Here is an 18,471-nt window from a genome sequence, read left to right on the forward strand (position 1 = left end):
AGAAATATGGGAGACATTAATTTTCAAACCCAAGAATTTGGAAACGCCCAATTAATAAAGTGGCATTTTTCTATTGTACAACTAAATTACTAAAGTATTAGACAGCATTAATTCCTAAAAATTGGCCTTTGTTGGAATGGAACCAAATTAGTTGCTAACCATTCAACATAGGTTAGAAGGTGATATTCAATATAGCCAACCTACCACTTTTAATTTCACAATTTGAAAGGGCATGCCCTTGAGTACAACATAATATATAGCAAATATATGATATCACATGGTACAACAAATGTGGTTGACCTTATTTCTTTCCATCTTTTGGGTAGGCGTTGGTGACAATATCACTTATATTAGGACCCCCCATCTGATACCCCTATCATTGAAATGGGAATGTGAAAGGGAAAGAACAATGCCACATGCACCCAAATGTGCGTCTCACATGCCCCATGGACCCCGGCCAAGTGGGCAACCTTGCTTCAGTCTCATGCGACCATCAATATATTATGTAAACATATATATATATATATATATATATATATATATCTTTGCATCCAAGTTAAATGTGAGCCTCATCAATGGCTAATATTAAAGAAATGGATTTTTTCCATGATATGCTTGATGTTTTGGGGGGTGGCTTTTTTATTGGTGCTCCACTTCTAGGGCATTAAACCCTCACACACCGTACGGATGAAGGAAAAAATTTGTGAATGCATTATTAAGGGGTCGAATATAATAATCTGTTGTTCTTTTCAAAGTGTTTTCGAGCAATAGGTCATAAAACATTTTTTTTAGCCCCACAAATTTCATTAATATTCGCGACGCTTTTCACTCTACAGCTTGACAAAATTGAAAGATGACCAGGTAAAAAATAAAATAAAAAATAAAAAAATAAAAAAGGTTCATGTGTTTTGGTCAAGTGGGTCTCAAAATTTTAAGCAAATTGAGAAAAAAAAAATTAGAACCCTAATATTGCATGAAGAAAGTTTAGAGATTAGAAAGCCAAAATTTTCGTTTAGGAAACTTTCCAGTTGTAGATTGGGGACAAAACACTACGATTTTCTACAATTCTAAAGGTTGGCTCTCTTGTTTTTTCAAGCTTTTGTGTGAGTTTTCCTGACCGTTTCAGAAATAATCAAAACCAGCAGCTTTATCTTTTTGGAGATGGTAAAGGTATAAAGTAAAGTAAAGGCCTAAAGGGTCATCTTTTATTTGGTAATTTCAACTACATTATTATAACGTAAACAGTTTAATTCTCGCTCGCTTTGGCGCTTTTTTCTTTTCTCTTTTTTTTTTTTTTTTTATCCTTTTAATTAGAAATTACAATATATTGCAAACCCAAAAAGATGAGTTGTTCACTTAGATTTGATAAATGGAATTCAAAACCTGGAAATGTATTATCAATGGACAAAGCTTACGAATAAGGTCCTTCTGGCTCTTTGAGTTTAAGAATTCTAGATATTAATTTAAAGCTTTCAAAAAAAAAAAAAATTATCAAGTAGTGCATTTTGTTATTCAATCTTTGCAGCGGCAATCCCTGAACCAAATTCTACGTTCCAGCCCCTTTTGCTCCCTTTCTTTGAAATCGCCGTCAAAAACATTCTGCTTATCCTTTTCACTGCAATTTACAGAATTGTCCCCACATGTTTCATTTTTGGGCTTGCTGTATATGTTTAAATGACTGATTTAACCTTCCACCCTTTTAACATTATTATATATATATATATTTGAAAAAAATATATATTTGTATATCTTATTTAGTCAATCTGTCGTGACCTCCACCAAGGCGTACCACCTTGTATAAACCCTAATTAATGTCCATATCATCTAAAAATAGATACGTATACACTTATATATAAACATTATCTGCATTATATTATTAGTAAGCTCAGAATCCTTTAAAGCAGATTCGTACACTAACATATATTCTAATGGCCAAGAATAGCACAGCTGTATTCAAAATATAAAAAAATGGCTAATTAAAAAAAAAAAAGAGTATATGAGAAGCAGTCCCACATATGAAGATTATTCAAATGGAACATAATATATAGATATTAGAGGTCAAACCCATCGACAAAAAGAAGGCATATATGCATATATAGTTTTTTTTTATGCGTGTTCTCTCTCTCTCTCTCTCTCTCTCTCTCTATATATATATATATATATATATATGTGTTACGTATTCAAGATAATAATATTTAATTAGAAATCCAAAATATATAAATATTAAATGGAAATGAGAAGAAGGTCATTTTCATGAAGAAAGTGAGATTAGGTTCATTCTTTGTCACCCTTAAATTTCCTTGGTTTTGTTAACAACCACACTTTGTTTTTTTATTATTAATTATTAATATTCAAGATAATAATATTTGGTTTGAATTCCAAAATATATAAGTACTAAATGGAAATGAGAAGAAGGGAGTCATTTTCATGAAGGAAGTGGGAAGAGATTCATTCTTTATCACCCATAAATTTCCTTTTGCTTTTGTTAATTACTACACTTTTATTTTAATTAAACTAATCTATTAATATAATCCCAATTTCTTCATTCATATCAGATTAGGTGTGTTTTTAGTTGACAGTTGCTCACTACCACAATGCCAAGATTTTCATACCCATTAACCGCCAATTTCAAGTTTCAACAACCACCCATTTCCATTACTTTATTATTGTGGTGTGGTGGTAGCTAATATCTTCATAAAATATTACCCATTTTTTTCCATATTAAATGCTTTTGGCATATTTATTCATACCCTATTCCCAACTGTCATTCTTTTTCCTAATGGAATTTTTCAATTTTGCAATAAATTGTTTTTTGGAATCATTTCATTCAAAATTTATCAGTTCTCTTAAGAATTCTTTTTCATGATTGGGTATTTGATTGCTCAGTCTTAAATTTCTTATATATACAAAATTATGTATTAAATTCATGACAAATATTTCTGAAATATCTTTAATTTAAAAAGTGTTTCAATCTTTTTCATTTTATTTATAAAAATCTTTGTTTTTCTTTTTTTTTTTTTAATGCGCTTGTCATAAATTACATATGCTGAATAACTATCCAGACCTTGAAATTGATGCTACACCAACTTCCTTATCAAAAATATGGTATAAAAGAACTTAGAAGTGTAAAGTGTTCCCCCCAAGCACCCTATATGGTATTACAAATATATTTTAGTTTTTTAATAAAAATATAAATGATAAATATAGAATATGCACCATGAATTATGATCTTTTTTTTTTTTTTTTTTTTTTTGGGTTGTTATGAAACATAAATTCCCAGGCTAAAAATTTAAAATCCAAAACATGTAGGGGATAATGGTCATATCAAAGAAAACAAGGGCATTTTGGGAAAAAGAAAAAGACGTAAACTATCTGTACTCTGTACTCTGTTGGGCGGGTATTATTATTATTATTATTATTATGGAAACGGCGACTCACGGAATTTAAAAAGCAATAATAACCAGAGTGGCAGTGGTTTTCATTTTTTCTTTATTTATTTTTTTTTTCAATTTTCTGAGAAGACGTTGTTTTCTGTAAATTTTCTTTTTTGGGAAGCAGATTATTGTAGATCGTATCAGGTGCTTGCTGTGAAGAAGCCTCTCTTTTACACATATTATTCGCATTCCTTCCTCTCGATCTCTTCCTTGGAATCCTTACTCGCAAGCACATTGAATTTTTTTTTTTTTTTTTTTTCTGTTGCTTCCTCGCAACACTTTGAGCTGTTTTCCTTGCTTCCAGAAAACAACATGTAACTGTTTTCTCAAACTATCTGTTATTGCATTTACAGGTAATTTTCAGTTTTTTTTTTCTTTTTTTCTTTTTTCAGAAAACGCGTTTTTCTTTCAATTTTTTTTCTTCGTTTGCTTTGAATTTTCTTCCTTTTCTGTTCTCTGTTGTTTTCTTTTATTCCAATGTTTTGATCTTTTTTTTTTTTTTTAATGGTTGATGATGAAGAAGAAAAAAAAAAAAGAAAAAAAAGAAGAAAAATTCTCAATGAAAGCAAATCTCTGCTTAATTTACCTGAATATATGTGTATTAGGCTCAGCTAGCTTCTGTGTTTTTGAGTATTTGGATGTTCAATGTTTTTTTTCCTGCTTTTTCTCACCTAACCAAACACCGCATAAATGAATTTTTTGCTGAGCCTTTTATTTTGCCCCTTGGAATCTAACCTTGTGCGTAGTTTATTTACTTAGCTTTTAATCCAATGGTTCTCATTTTTAGTAAAATTTGAGAGCAGATCGTGTAATTATGTTAATTAAGGTTAAAAAAATTTAGCAGAGGATTATTGGACAGCTTCAAATTTAGTACTGCTTGGTTTTTATATTTCCGACATTAATGAAAGCTTTTATTGAGAGTTAAAAAACTGAAGTGGTCTATGGTTTTTTTTTTTTTTTTTTTTAAAGGTTAAAATTAAGGGATATAATTGCTCCTATTTTTATTTCTGTTATTAATTTGTTTTGCCAAAAAAAAAAAAAAATTTGCAGAGTTGAGTTAAACTAATTTAATACCAAAAAAGTTTTGTAATAATTAGGATTTATGAGGTTGTACTTATCCCATGTTGGTTTTCCTGTTCAAAGTATTGAAATTGGTTTTTCCGCTGGATTAAATTTGTCTTTAAGACTTTTCTTCGCAAATTCTAGATTCGTCCTTTGCGTACTTGTATAATTTGTCTAACATTTGACTTCTTTGGATGGCTATGGATATCAAGCTAAATGTCAAAGGATGACCTTAGACTGAGCTTCATGTGTTAGAAGTTATAATAAGCTTAACATACTAATAAAATGGTTTTTTTTTTCTTTTTTTTTTTTTTGACCCGGTCTTGTTAAAAGACTGGTGGGTTTGTTTTGCAGCTTTGTATTGATGGCTTAAACTACTGAATTGGGGGAAGTAAAAGTTTTAAGGAGATGAAGGAAGAGTCAATCGGGTTGATCATTGGGATTTCGATAGGGGTTGTGATTGGAATTGGTTTGGCAATTTTTGGATTCTTTTGCTTTAGATACCATAGGAAGCGATCACAGATAGGAAACAGCAGTTCTCGGAGAGCAGCAACTATTCCTATCCGTGCCAATGGTGCTGACTCTTGTAATGTATTGTCCGACTCAACGATTGGTCCTGATTCACCTGTAAAATCAGGATGGAATGGCTCATCCCTGTGGCTTGAGGGGTTTAAGAAGAGTAATGTAGTTTCAGTGTCTGGAATACCCGAGTATTCTTACAAGTAAATTTTTCCTTCAACCTGTTTAACTTATGCAGCATATTTTATTTGTTTTGGATGGAGATATCTCTTTATCATTGTCAATATTTGTTTATGAGTGATACCTTGAATTTCTAAATTGTCCACCACATCTAACTGAATTTTGTTCACCAAATTTTATGGACCATCGTTTTCCAGTTTTAACAATTCGTTGCTAATGTTACTATTGCAGGGATCTGCAAAAAGCAACCTATAATTTTACAACATTAATAGGTCAAGGTGCATTTGGTCCTGTGTACAAAGCTCAAATGTCAACGGGTGAAACTGTTGCTGTTAAAGTGCTTGCCACTGATTCTAAGCAAGGAGAGAAAGAATTTCAGACCGAGGTAGTGATGGATAATGCTCAATCATTTACTGTTTTAGACAATTTAGTGCGACAATTCAACATAATGTATGTATTCTACATGTTTAGGAAAAAAGTGGAAGCTTGGTGACACTAAAAAAAGCTAGTCCATATAAAAGTTTTTGGATAAGATTCTCAGGCTTTACTGATGCAAAAGTCACCAAGAAATTTGCAAAACACAAATTTTCCTGGTAGATTTACTCCACTTGTGGTTTGAAATGCACCTTGGAGTGTGACACAAGCAACTTTTAGTATTTCTTGGTTTTTGTCTGTGTCAGGAAACCAACTTGTTCCTAAAAATATTTTCTGCTTTCCAGATTGTTTGATCTGTTTGTAAATCTTCACCTTTTTTTTTTGGGTTATTTCAGGTTATGTTATTGGGAAGATTGCATCACAGGAACCTTGTGAATTTGGTTGGGTATTGTGCAGAAAAGGGGCAGCATATGCTTATATATGTCTACATGAGCCAAGGCAATTTGGCCTCTCATTTGTACAGTAAGATGCCAATCAACTTTTATGTGTGTGTATATTTAGTGTGTATATATATATAGTGTTAATTGCTATCCAATCGATTCTAGGAACTATAGTTTTGGTAAAAGCATCAATTTTAGCCATCTAGCATTGCTAATTTTTTTAGTGAATGAAGAGTCTCTTCCGTGTAGAACGGATTTCAAATAAGTGCAGTGCTTCTCTTTATTGTTCATTTATGCCCATTTATTTTCAGCTTTTCTTGTAAAAATTTGCTTTCTTTACCATAAAGCAAGAACTATTATTTTAGTAGTTTAAGAGCTGGAATTGATTGGCCGTGTGATTTGTTGTTAACTATCTGATAGATTTGAATAGAAGAACAACAATCTTCTACCAGAAGCCTTATTCTATCCTTCTCCCCCTCAAAAGGATGAATAAGATGGAAACATTCTGTACTATTCATTCTCTTTCCTTTATGTTAAGGTTAATATCTTTATGCTGGTGTTGCCAGATTTTATGATAAATTATATAAAACTTATAAAAACCTATAGGGCTAAGTTTTAAAATATTCATATAATTTAATGTCAGTTTCCATGATCCAAGTACAACTAACATTATGACATAAACCATATCTATTAGTGAAACTCCACTTTGACACAACAAGCTTGGAATGATATGTCATCTTGGAAAGCACTTAGGTAGCTATTCATCTAATTGAGCTACTATAGTGAAATTAACTACAAGTTGGTTGGTTTGGTGTCTGTAATAGTAACAATGATGAGATTTGAGATTCAAAACAGGTTGTTACCATGGCCACTTTAATGTTTTATTTTATAGAGAATGTTTGAATTAAAAGAAACTGTACCTTCTTAATTCAGGTGAAAAACATGAGCCATTGAGCTGGGATTTGAGGGTTTATATAGCTTTAGATGTAGCAAGGGGTTTGGAGTATCTCCATGATGGGGTAAGTAAACTCATCTGCACCTGGGAGCTGCTCTGTCTGTCAATATAAGTGTTAGATTAGATTTATGCTAATACTGCTTTTGTGTTATCTTTCATTTGTCTTTTTATTGCAGGCAGTTCCTCCTGTAATACACAGGGATATTAAGTCTTCCAATATTCTGTTGGATCAGTCCATGAGAGCCAGGGTATATCTCCTTTGTCAATTTATGGTTACGTTTATTTCCAACAAAAGATCACATTAATGTTCTTACTGTGTGTGCGAAATAATTTGATTTAATTCTTCTTGAAAATGAAAGAATTCATAGAGCTTATGTATACATTTAAGATATGAAAATATCCATCTAATACACACAATAAATTGAATAGGATTTGTTGTAATTATTATAGCAGCTAATTTTGCTGAGTCAAGCAGGTAGCTGATTTTGGGCTTTCGAGAGAAGAGATGGTGGACAAACATGCGGCTGATGTAAGGGGTACTTATGGCTATCTAGATCCCGAGTATATATCTTCAAGGGCTTTCACAAAGAAGAGTGATGTATACAGCTTTGGAGTTTTGCTCTTTGAACTTATAGCTGGCAGAAATCCTCAACAAGGACTTATGGAATATGTGGAGCTTGTAAGTCTCTCTCTCTCTCTCTCTCTCTCTCTCTTATATCAATAAAGAAGCATATATTTTGCTGCCATAAGTGGCCATAATCAATGCTCATTACTTAGAAGCATGGTGCTTATGCACGAGGTGGGTGCATTGCCTATAAAATATATTTATGGTCATGATTTAAAATCCAATAGGAACTCAGTGCGTTTTGTGGTTATTAAAACAGCTTCTATCTTAAATAATGTCCTAATACTTGGATATATAAAGTAATAGAGAGTAAGCAAAAATGTGATGAACATGAGGATTATTTTCGTACACATTACATGGTGTGGTTCTGTATTTTTCTGCTTGTCTGGTTGGTTGTATATACCACGGAATGGTCAGAGTCAAGGCCTTACTTCAAAGAAATAGAAAGAGAGTTCTTGTTGGATTCTTTTGCATTCATGGATATCCTATTTCAATCTTACCTTTGCTATTATCAGTGAATCTAATAGAATCCTCATATGATGAACAGGCTGCAATGAATACAGAGGGGAAAGTAGGGTGGGAAGAAATTGTAGATTCCCGTCTTGATGGAAAGTTTGATGTGCAAGAGCTCAATGACATGGCAGCACTTGGATACAAATGCATCAATCGAATCCCAAGAAAACGGCCTTCCATGAGGGACACTGTGCAAGTACTCACAAGAATTCTTAAATTGAGGCACAACAGGAGGCATCCACACCACAAGAAGTCCCTTTCAGCAATTACAGATGAAGCAACCATCGACATGGACCAACCAGAAACCAGGACTCCAATCGCGGATCACCGGCGAGATGAGTCTGTGGACAGCACAGCTGACTGTGAAGTCTAGATGTTCTTTGGTCTTTTTCGTTTTGTCATTTTTTTTTTTTTTTTTTTTTGGTTCCACATGTTCATTTGTTTTCATTTCTTGGTTTTTGAGCTTTGCTTTTATTTTTTTTTTGGGGATACATGTGCAGTCTAAGACGACCTAGAGGGCTTGTAGATTTGTTAGTTATGGTTTTTGCTTAAGTGACATAGGGATTCAGATCAAGTGGTCCTTGTTAACTTTCTGTAACATAGTGTTCCATGTGATGCTGAAGTGACAGAAACCAGATTTTGTATATGGATACTTTTCATACTCAAACGAAGATCACCTTTTTTTTTTTTTTTTTTTTTTTCCCCAATTAGACACTGCCATAAAACCATGGCTTCAATACTTGTTGAAAAACCGATACTTGTCTTTTCCCAATTCAAACACGACAGGTGAGCTGAGCTCAATCACAAAAGCAATGGGATAACTCATTACCTTCATGATATAATGGACTATGTACCAAGTTCCTGTACCTTAAAGAACCTGCTAGTATATTAAAAGTATTCTGTTAAAATCTAAAGCAAAACGCCACCATTTGCTTACAACATATTATACATAAAAACAATTTAAATTGTTCCTTTCTTATTTTAAAACAAAAACAATCAAAAATTATTTTTTCCTCCATCTTGTTTCGCATTGGACAAACATTGTTTCCCCTGATGTCCCATATTGTTATAGCCCTAGCCTTTTAAGTTTGGGCTATGAGATTAATAGTGGGCTGATTTGTCCCCCAAAGGAAAGATTAGGCCCATGTAGGTGGAAAAGATACTGTGTCGTTTTAAAGGTTTTGCTCTTCCAGGTACAAACGTATCTTTCATCCGATCCGTACTCTATCCATCCATATTATCAATTGGCAACGGCAACGGAATAGGTGATAGCAAAAAGAGTCTGAACGAGTTCAAAGAAGAAAGAAGCGACCAAAAAAATGGCAGCCATGGCTGCACTTCAGAGCTCCATGACATCTCTCTCCCTCTCCTCCAACTCCTTCTTGGGCCAGCGCCTCTCACTACCCACTCTCTGTCCCTCGCCGGTAAGCTCTTCGCATTTGCATTTCTCCCCCATTTCTTGGTATCGAATTCCTTGCGTTTTTTTTTTTTTTTTTTAATTATTATTTAATTACCTTTCTCACTCTCTATGTCTGTGTTTGAAGCTTTTAATTCAGGTTTTGTTATTTTTATTTTGGTTATCTGTGTTGGTAATGGTTGTTGCTGACATCGGAGTTCGCTCCATTTTGTGATTGAATTCATGACGTTCTTCATCTTAAGTTAAATGGGTCCAACGCAGATTTATTTTATCTTTCCTTTTTCTTTCTGTGCATTGAACTTTGAATTTATTTTCTGAATTATACCTTTTGTTGGTTTATCAAGCAAGGGGTAAAAAATCGAATTTGCATTGCACAGATTGAAAAAAAAAAAAAATGTTCCTGTGGTTTTACTTTTGTCAATGTTGGGCTCTTTGAGTATAATTCTGAATGGGTCTTTCAAAAGGATTTATTTTATATATACCTTTTGGTGAGGAGGTGGAGAAGTAAATCAAAACCCATATACAGTAAAGGAAGTGAAAGCGGAAGAGAAATGTTAGTTTAATTTGATATAGTTACTAGATTGAAATGGGTTTTATTTCTGCTTAAATTCGAGCAATTTTGTTTGTTGTAGTTTTAACACGACGGTTGTATGATGTTCTCGTTAATTAAGGACTATCAATAGGTAAGATAACTCCTTGGGTCAAGTCAAAAGAATTGGCCTTTCTAGGATACAAAGTTTATATTGCATTACGCTTAATTTGTTCAGTTTCAAGTTGATTAATTTTGGTTTGAAACTCTTTTTGTTATGTGACTTTGACTTGTTGATTCCTTCTAGTTTTTTTCGGTTCTATAGGCCATGCACTGGCAGCTGTAGTTATTTATTCATTATACTAGTATTTGCCTTTGATAGTCAAACAAACTGAGAGATGAGAACATCTGAGGATGAAAATCAGGTTCAGATATTTAGCAAGTAATGACTTTATAATTTGTTATAACTTCATATTTGTTGCCGCATGCATGCCTGCCTGCAAGTTTGCTAAGAATGTTTTCTTCTCCTGGGACTATAATTTTGCTTTAGTTTAGTCAGTGTTGTATGTGCCATTCATATTGGCAATTAAAATTGGATTTACCTTGCCCACAAGTTTCAAATTAACCCAGGAATTGTTTTATCTCTCTGCTTGCCTTCTTGCAGGCTAAATCACCAGAGAAGCCATGTCTCATTGTAGCGCGGGTTAGTATTGAAGGTCCTTCTGCATTTAGATTTCCCTTCCATTCATTTTCTGATAAGTAATTCTTTGATATGATACATGTGTGGGGGGGGGGGGGGTAGGGGGAGTAGATATAAATATCTAAACTGTTTAAGATAGATATACTCAAAGAATTTAATTTGCTTATGAGGTCTAATTTTCTGATGTAGCTTATTGGAACTATTCGAACATTTTCTTGTCGTTTTATTTTGTTCTTCCTCTGACAGCTTAAGCGATGGGAGCGAAAGAAATGTAAGCCAAACAGCCTTCCAGTGTTGCACAAAATGCATGTTAAAGTTGGAGATACAGTGAAACTTATAGCTGGACATGAAAAGGGTAAAATTGGAGAAATTACCAAGGTCTTTAGGCATAATAGCACGGTGATCGTCAAAGAGGTAAACTTGAAGACAAAGCATGTGAAGAGCCGAGGAGAGGATGAACCAGGGCAAATTATTAAGGTTCATTTTCCTTTCCAAAAAACTTGAGATCACTATTTGATATTTTCAACGGTATTCCTCCTACTTTTTAAATCCTATGGATGTATGCACCAGATTTTATAGAAGTGAGACAATACCTCATATCTGATTCTTGAATTGAGTTTGTTCTCAAGGGGACAGCTAGTGGTAAAACAAGTAATTCTATGGTCTCAGTACTAATATTGATCCGTGCTACACACAGGTTTTCAAAGCAAAAGAATTTCCTTCTGAATTTTACTCTTTTATATAGTTTATACAGATGAAAGTTATTTGTAACGCCCTTTACTCCATTGCAAGACATAACGTACCAAAGTATGATGAGTTTGAATTCTTTTTTTGTCCCATTGTGTTTGGATGTACATTGTTAGTCGACATTTCTCCTTAGATGTCATTGAGTTATATGTTTCTTGCTTTCTTTATTTGTTGGTTGAATTAATCTGTAATAGCTATTCTTTAAATTTGGTATTCCAGATTGAAGGACCCATCCATAGCTCAAACGTGATGCTTTACTCGAAAGAGAAGGAAGTAGCAAGCCGGGTGGGTCATAAAGTTCTTGACAATGGAAAACGAGTTCGGTACCTCATAAAAACTGGCGAAATCATTGATAGTGCAGAGAACTGGAAGGAACTGAAGGAAGAAAAAAGGAAAACTGAAGAAACTACCACTGCTGCTTCATAGGGATCTAAAACACCCGTAATGTAGTTTTTGTAATTCTAGATGTATTTATGTCATCTGACTTTTTACTGGTCTGGTTATCTTGTAAGGGCCTTTATATTTATCTGAAATAGAGTTTTATTTTTATTTTTAGTTATTTATTTATTTATTTATTTTTGTGTTGCTTGTACTGCAAATTTGAATCAGGGTTCCAACCTAAATATTCAAGTCAAACCCTTGAAATCTTCATCTTTGGCAATGGAATTTCTTTTATAATTTTTCTTTTAGGGAAAAGGTTAACACTGAAATGAAAAGCCAGAGAAAGAGAGAAACCCTTGATTGACCTTCATTTTGCAGTAAATCAAACAAGTGTTTCTTAAAGAAATGCCCAACAGATATTTTCTTTCATTCTGGTGAGTGTAACCAGGATTGATTGGTACAGGTTACGCTTTATCTCCTGGTACCATTACTTAATTGCACAAAAATCCCGGCTTTCTAACCCAAATCCCCAACTTTAATCTATTTTTGTTTATCAATGGCCTCTAAGGGCTTAGAAAAAAAAAAATTAAATTAAAAAAAATTGAGTTAGAGATGATGGCAAAACTTAATTAATCAATTTTCTCTTATTTTAGAAACCTCTAGTGAAAGAGATCGATCCACTTCTCTTTGACTCTTTCTTTCTTTCTCCCCCGAATCTCTTTTATTTTCTACAATCCTACTAATTAATAATAAAATTAAGAGAAAATAAATTAACTCCAACCACTATGATAAAGAGATTTAAAATAAAATAAACCATGTTAATGATTAAAATTGCATGCAATACGTATTTTTTTTTTTTTTTAAATGTTTGTGTCATATGAATAGGCTGACAAATCTCATACAATACGATAAAAATCTCTCTACAACACGATAATATGATATGAACTGTACAATAATTTATAAGTTTGGATTGATAATATCATATCGAATTTGTATCAGTATTATCCAATAAATTAACAGATTTTAATGGATAAAACATGATAAATCCATTAAACTCATTAAAATGAGTATTTTTATAATCACATTAGTTTTATAACATTATAATTACTTAATTTATTGTTAAATATATATATTAATTTGTTGTTTTTTAGTTTAATTTTTTTAAAAAAATCTAAAAACAAACTAGAATTTTTAAATTTTTTTTTAAAAAATATTATTTTATTATTCTAAAGCTAAGTCAAATTTAAATTTTTAAATTTTTATTTATTATTAATGAATTAACGGATCGGTTGACGAATTACATGATAATTTATCAAATAGATTCGAATTTATTTATTTTCATATAAAAGTTTAATAAATTATATTTGAATTAATTAAATTTCATATAAACATAATACAATACATACATTACCAGATCTACATATTAAACACAAAATACATGAAAATTCATAGTATATTATTTTTGCTGAAAGAAATTCGTATTATATTCATGGATAAACCAGTTATTGCCGTGGCTACTCCACCGTTTTAAAAACATCAACAGCTGTCAAATCCTAAATTGATTTTCTAAAATAAATAAATAAATAAAAGTAAACAGTCAAAAGAGAAAAGAAAATAAATAAATAAATAAAAGGTGTTTCATTCTTTTAAATAAGCAAGATGATGAATCTAGAATTGTGTAGCACAATATAATTACCAAATGTTACCAAAAAGTACATACCAGAATCGGAGGCATGATTATCCCAAACATTTTGCAAAAGATCAGGATGATTTCACATATGGAGGCCCAAGCATGGCCAGTACAATATCATTTCTGTTAATATATTTTATAATATACTACCTTGAATGTCATTATTCACTACACAGGCCAAACATATTATATCACTTGGTACATAAGCAGCATGTGTAAACCACAACCAGCCAGAATACTTGACTTGTCCTCTTGCTTTTGAATTTCGTACATAAAATAATTAAATAATAATGTAGATCATAATATTGTATATAACCTGGGTCGATTATTCAAACAAGAAAGCATATCGAGCAGGGTGCAGGAAAGAGTTTTGGTTTGGCAGTAGCTAGCAAAAGAAGAAGGAACAGAGGGAATAGTGATAATCAAAGAAATGGAAGAGTTGGAGAGCAGCAAAGGAGGTCCAAAAACATACTGTGTAACAGGTGCGAGTGGTTATATAGGATCGTGTCTGGTCAATACTCTCCTCCAAACTGGCCACATGGTTCATGCCACGGTCCGTGATCCTGGTCTGGAACCATTCCTTTTCACTCTTTCTCAAACTTTCCTTCTTCTTTCTTTCTTTCTTGTTCTACCTAATTACTAATTAGTTCTTACTAGCTAGCTACTAATTTTTCTTTTTCTTTATTTATTTATTTATTTGTTTCTGTTTGCTAATTGAGACTAGAGAGTAATTAAAAGGGGTGAAGGGTGTGTGAATTAAACAAGTGGAGATATTGAATCTTAGAATGGACATCTTTAGATTAGCTTTCTGATATTTTCCTAATTTGATTAGTGTTTCTTCAAACTTTTGGTATAAAACTTGATTTTGAAAGGTTTAAAGCAATAGCCAGAAAGAATATAGTAGTAATAGGTGAAAAAGGGTGATGTAACTTTATGAATGGTCAAAATTTACTTAATTTACATGCATGCATCTATATTTGTGTATTAATGAAATTATTTTCTTAATTTAATTATTAGGTTCCTATGCTGGATTTTGGCATGTAGCTAGGTTATTGTAGAAAGTTTCTCAATGCCAAGTAGGTTTTGTTAAAGTTTGTGAACATTTTACCTCTCAAGCTTTAGCTTAGCTAAAGATCATCTATTAGGAATATCACAATGTACATCCACGCCCTTTAGGCTTCTGAACCTTTTGAGAATTTTTCTATTATTAAGGAGAATCAAAATAAAGGACCCCTTATCTCTTGGGCCTGCCCTTAGGATCTCATCCTTACACAAATATCTAATTGAATATTCAATTCAAAGCAATTCTTAGTAAGTTATTAATGTAGACATTATGGATGGTACAAAATTCAAAATCCTATACTATATATTTCTTCCCTCAAATGGAACATGTTAGTGATCCTGGCCCTCAAATCAAGGCACTATTCCCATTCCTCCCCCCCCCCCCCCCCCCCCCCCCCTTTTTGCAAGTCTAAGCAATTGAATTAAATGCAACAACTAAAATAATAATAATGATAATAAATAAATAAAAGCTTATAATTAAGATTGAAGATAAAGGATAAGACAAAATAAAAATTTTGATACATTCATTTGTGCTACTTCGATGTCCACTATGTGACAAACATGGAGAGTAAAATGAATGAAAGAATCTTTTCTTTTTTTCTTTTTATTTTGGTTGGGGCGGAATAATGGAAGAGTCATTCATTCATTCATTGAACAAATTAATGTATTTAATGTATAAAAGAATCTTTTAACAAATTAAGAAGATAAAAGAGTCTTTAACAAACTTCTGAGATTGTGGACAGTAGGCCTGACTTCGTAGACCTGCTTATGTTATAGGCTTCAACTTTAGCAGGCTTGAAATTAAGTTCAATAATTTAGCAGGACCCAATTGGTAAGGCCCATATTTCTATATTTTAGTTATTTTAAAGATAAAAGGTGACGATAAATTGTGGTATGCATAATTTGGATGAATTCATTATGGCTTTAACTTTTCACTAAAAGCATCTGAATTTTATTTGCTATAATTTGATCTACTTTATTGAAGTATATAAAAAATGTCATTTGTTACCTTGGTGATAAGGTAGATTTGGCAACTAGTGTGGTAGTTTAATTGGCAGATATTATGAATTTTTTTTTCTTTTTTTTTCTTAAATTAAAAGTTTATAGCCAAAAAAAAAAAAATTCAAAAAACAAACAAACCATGCATTTATTGTATAAAAGTTAAAAGAGGAAGACATATTGTTCTTATAATAGAGCACTCAAACATTTACAAGGACAATTACTTTACAATTAGTTCTCTACCAAATATTTAAATGAAATTAATGCATTTCAACCAATTTTAATTCCATCTATATCCTCTGTTTGTATTGGATATTTTAATTTGTAGACTCAATTGATCTCTAATATCACAGCCAAGTGTTTGCACCTGTTTTCAATTTGGACGGGAACTGACCGATTGAGATTGTTCCAAGCTGATTTGAGAGAGGAAGGGAGCTTCAATGAGGCTGTAAAGGGCTGTGATGGTGTTTTTCACCTTGCAGCTTCAATGGAATTCAATGTTGCAGTGGAAGATAACGTTGGTAATGCCTATTTAAAAAAAAAAAAAAAAATTCAATATAATTTTTCAATTATATTGGAGGGAAATTTCAATCTAACACATGGTTGTTTCTCTTTCTTGGTCTTCAAGAAAGTTATGTCCAAACGAATATCATCAACCCTGCTATCGAAGGAACACTGAACCTTCTCAAATCGTGCTCGAAATCGAGATCAGTGAAAAGGGTTGTTTTCACTTCCTCAATCAGTACTCTCACTGCCATAGACAGCAATGGGAAATGGAAACCAGTTGTTGATGAAACTTGTCAAACACCTCTTGGGCATGTTTGGGATGCAAAAGCAAGTGGATGGGTTTATGTACTCTCAAAGCTTCTCACAGAGGAAGCAGCTTTTAGATTTGTAGTTGAAAATGGTATTGATCTTGTATCAGTTATAACAACCACTGTTGCTGGCCCATTTATCACTTCTCATGTTCCATCAAGCATTCAAGTCCTATTGTCACCTATAACAGGTAATTTTTCAACCATCTTTTTTTTGCATCTAGCATATCATACGATAGCACAGATTACCATTAAGCTTAGCAAAACACAACTGCTTTTTTGTCACTTGGTTTTTTTCTTAGCTACTAGATATGAAATGAACTTCACTACAATATTAGTGGAGGAAAGTTTCTGATAAATGGGATCTAGGACAAGAAATGTGATATTTGTGGTCTACGTGATGGTAAAATAAGTAGTATGCTTGCATATGCATACATATGTATACATATGTATAATATAAATATTTTGGACATGTGGATATGATCATTTCCATAGGTGATCCTGAACTCTTAAGGATATTATCCGCTGTAAATGCAAGAATGGGGTCGATTGCTTTGGTTCACATTGAAGACATATGCAATGCCCACCTATTATTAATGGAGCATGCTAAAGCGAAAGGTCGGTACATATGCTGTGCTCAAAGCTGCTCATTATCCAAGTTGATTGATCATCTAGCGCAGGTGTATCCATGCTCAAATTTGCAAGGGTAGTTTCTCTCTTACCAAACTTTCTACGTAAATATGGATTTATTGTGTATATGCTTTAACAGCTTTCTATAATCTTAACAGATGCAGATTTTCAGAGGATGATCATGATAAAGTCCCATCTGAGATTTCTTCCAAGAAGCTAACAGATTTGGGATTTCGTTATAAGCATGGGATACAAGATATTATCCATCAGGCCATTACTTACAGCCTAAGCTATGGTTTTCTACCTCCTATTGGAAACCAAATTAATCGATAGAATGGACAAAGTGTAATTTGTTAGCATATGTAATCTATAGAGAAAAATCCATATACTAAATCATCCATAGTAATAGGTTTATGTAGATCTGGCACCTTGGTTTGAATAAGTTAGCCAGTGCAATTTGATTCTGGTATGAAATCTACAGATTCATCTTCATATCTGTTTGAACATGTGAACTTAGGAGTAAGTTGATATTTGTCCCAAAATACCAATAATTAATAGCAGTTTTTGAAGTTTATAAGTGTTTGAAAATTGAGACAAAATGCTATTTAAGTAGACTCTTACTAAATATAGCATCCATTGGGTTTACGTAGCCTAAAGCATCTAAAAGAAAAAGATAACAAAATAGAAGTTAGATCTCAGATTGGGAACGAAGTCCTTATTAATACTGTGACTAGGCATAAAACTTTAGATATTACAACAGGATCCAGTAAGAACTATGTAAGATGTGGGGAATCATTCAAAATGCATTAATGGTCTGGAAAATTATTGGACTTCCATGGATATATTTAGACAATGCAACTTTCCTATAAACTTACCTTCAAAATTTAAAGTTGTCATCTGGGTTTACCTAAAGTGTGATGAAGAATTCAATTGTCAAGGGTATTAATCCCCAATTTAGTTTGCAGGGAAATTTAGGAGAAATTAAATTTCCCTAAATTTTCTCAGCTTTAAATGGTAGCTAACTAATTAGAGCTGCACAAACTGTATGAAATTATAAGAGAAAACAAGAAATGGGTAGTTAACAGCCTGAGTCAGAAAGCTAAAAGTTCAGATGGTAGAGAAAATATCAAAATAGACGCTCTAGGACTTTGAATCTTTTGGAGGTTAACTTGGGTGTCTCAGTTTTTCATTTGCTTTTTTGTTCCCCTTCATTTATTTAGCCATCAACCTCAAGGTTGTGCCTGACTAGACCATTTTCAGAAGGCAAAAATTTGCCACTTTTCCAGCGATTTACTACCAATGGAAGAGTTTGACATTATCTATAATCAGCTTAGCAAAATGGACCCCAAAGATGAAAAGTCCATATCAAGGAGTTATGTCAATCTGCAACTAAAGATT

The 18,471-nt window shown here is 32.6% G+C and overlaps 3 protein-coding genes across 7 annotated transcripts; all 3 read left to right on the plus strand.

Moving 5' to 3' along the window:
- Positions 1 to 3,411: 3,411 nt before the first annotated feature.
- LOC107431519 (calcium/calmodulin-regulated receptor-like kinase 1) lies at positions 3,412 to 8,792 on the plus strand. 2 transcript variants are annotated; one of them, XM_048467487.2, is made up of 8 exons: positions 3,412 to 3,787; positions 4,851 to 5,218; positions 5,427 to 5,580; positions 5,966 to 6,092; positions 6,944 to 7,029; positions 7,142 to 7,213; positions 7,441 to 7,644; positions 8,138 to 8,792. In XM_048467487.2, the coding sequence occupies exons 2-8, from the start codon at positions 4,905 to 4,907 to the stop codon at positions 8,474 to 8,476; spliced, it is 1,296 nt and encodes a 431-aa protein (XP_048323444.2). In that variant the 5' UTR covers positions 3,412 to 3,787; positions 4,851 to 4,904; the 3' UTR covers positions 8,477 to 8,792. The 2 variants fall into 2 exon arrangements, with proteins under 2 accessions (XP_048323444.2, XP_015897947.3); XM_016042461.4 differs by having other exon boundaries at positions 3,413 to 3,787; positions 4,830 to 5,218.
- A 534-nt stretch (positions 8,793 to 9,326) lies between these two features.
- On the plus strand, positions 9,327 to 12,051 carry LOC107431561 (large ribosomal subunit protein uL24c). The gene is made up of 4 exons (XM_016042520.4): positions 9,327 to 9,527; positions 10,714 to 10,752; positions 10,996 to 11,226; positions 11,716 to 12,051. Exons 1-4 carry the CDS (start codon positions 9,423 to 9,425, stop codon positions 11,920 to 11,922), a joined length of 582 nt encoding a protein of 193 aa, XP_015898006.1. The 5' UTR covers positions 9,327 to 9,422; the 3' UTR covers positions 11,923 to 12,051.
- A 1,751-nt stretch (positions 12,052 to 13,802) lies between these two features.
- LOC107431595 (putative anthocyanidin reductase) lies at positions 13,803 to 17,565 on the plus strand. 4 transcript variants are annotated; one of them, XM_048467419.2, is made up of 5 exons: positions 13,803 to 14,120; positions 15,957 to 16,149; positions 16,257 to 16,634; positions 16,939 to 17,061; positions 17,232 to 17,565. In XM_048467419.2, exons 1-5 carry the CDS (start codon positions 13,998 to 14,000, stop codon positions 17,291 to 17,293), a joined length of 879 nt encoding a protein of 292 aa, XP_048323376.2. In that variant the 5' UTR covers positions 13,803 to 13,997; the 3' UTR covers positions 17,294 to 17,565. The 4 variants fall into 4 exon arrangements, with proteins under 4 accessions (XP_048323376.2, XP_048323375.2, XP_015898044.3 ...); XM_048467418.2 differs by having other exon boundaries at positions 13,812 to 14,120; positions 16,939 to 17,149; XM_016042558.4 differs by having other exon boundaries at positions 13,837 to 14,133; positions 15,982 to 16,149; positions 16,939 to 17,149.
- Positions 17,566 to 18,471: the final 906 nt, after the last annotated feature.

This window comes from Ziziphus jujuba, chromosome 1, assembly GCF_031755915.1.
Source record: "Ziziphus jujuba cultivar Dongzao chromosome 1, ASM3175591v1".
Taxonomy (NCBI): Eukaryota; Viridiplantae; Streptophyta; class Magnoliopsida; order Rosales; family Rhamnaceae; genus Ziziphus; species Ziziphus jujuba.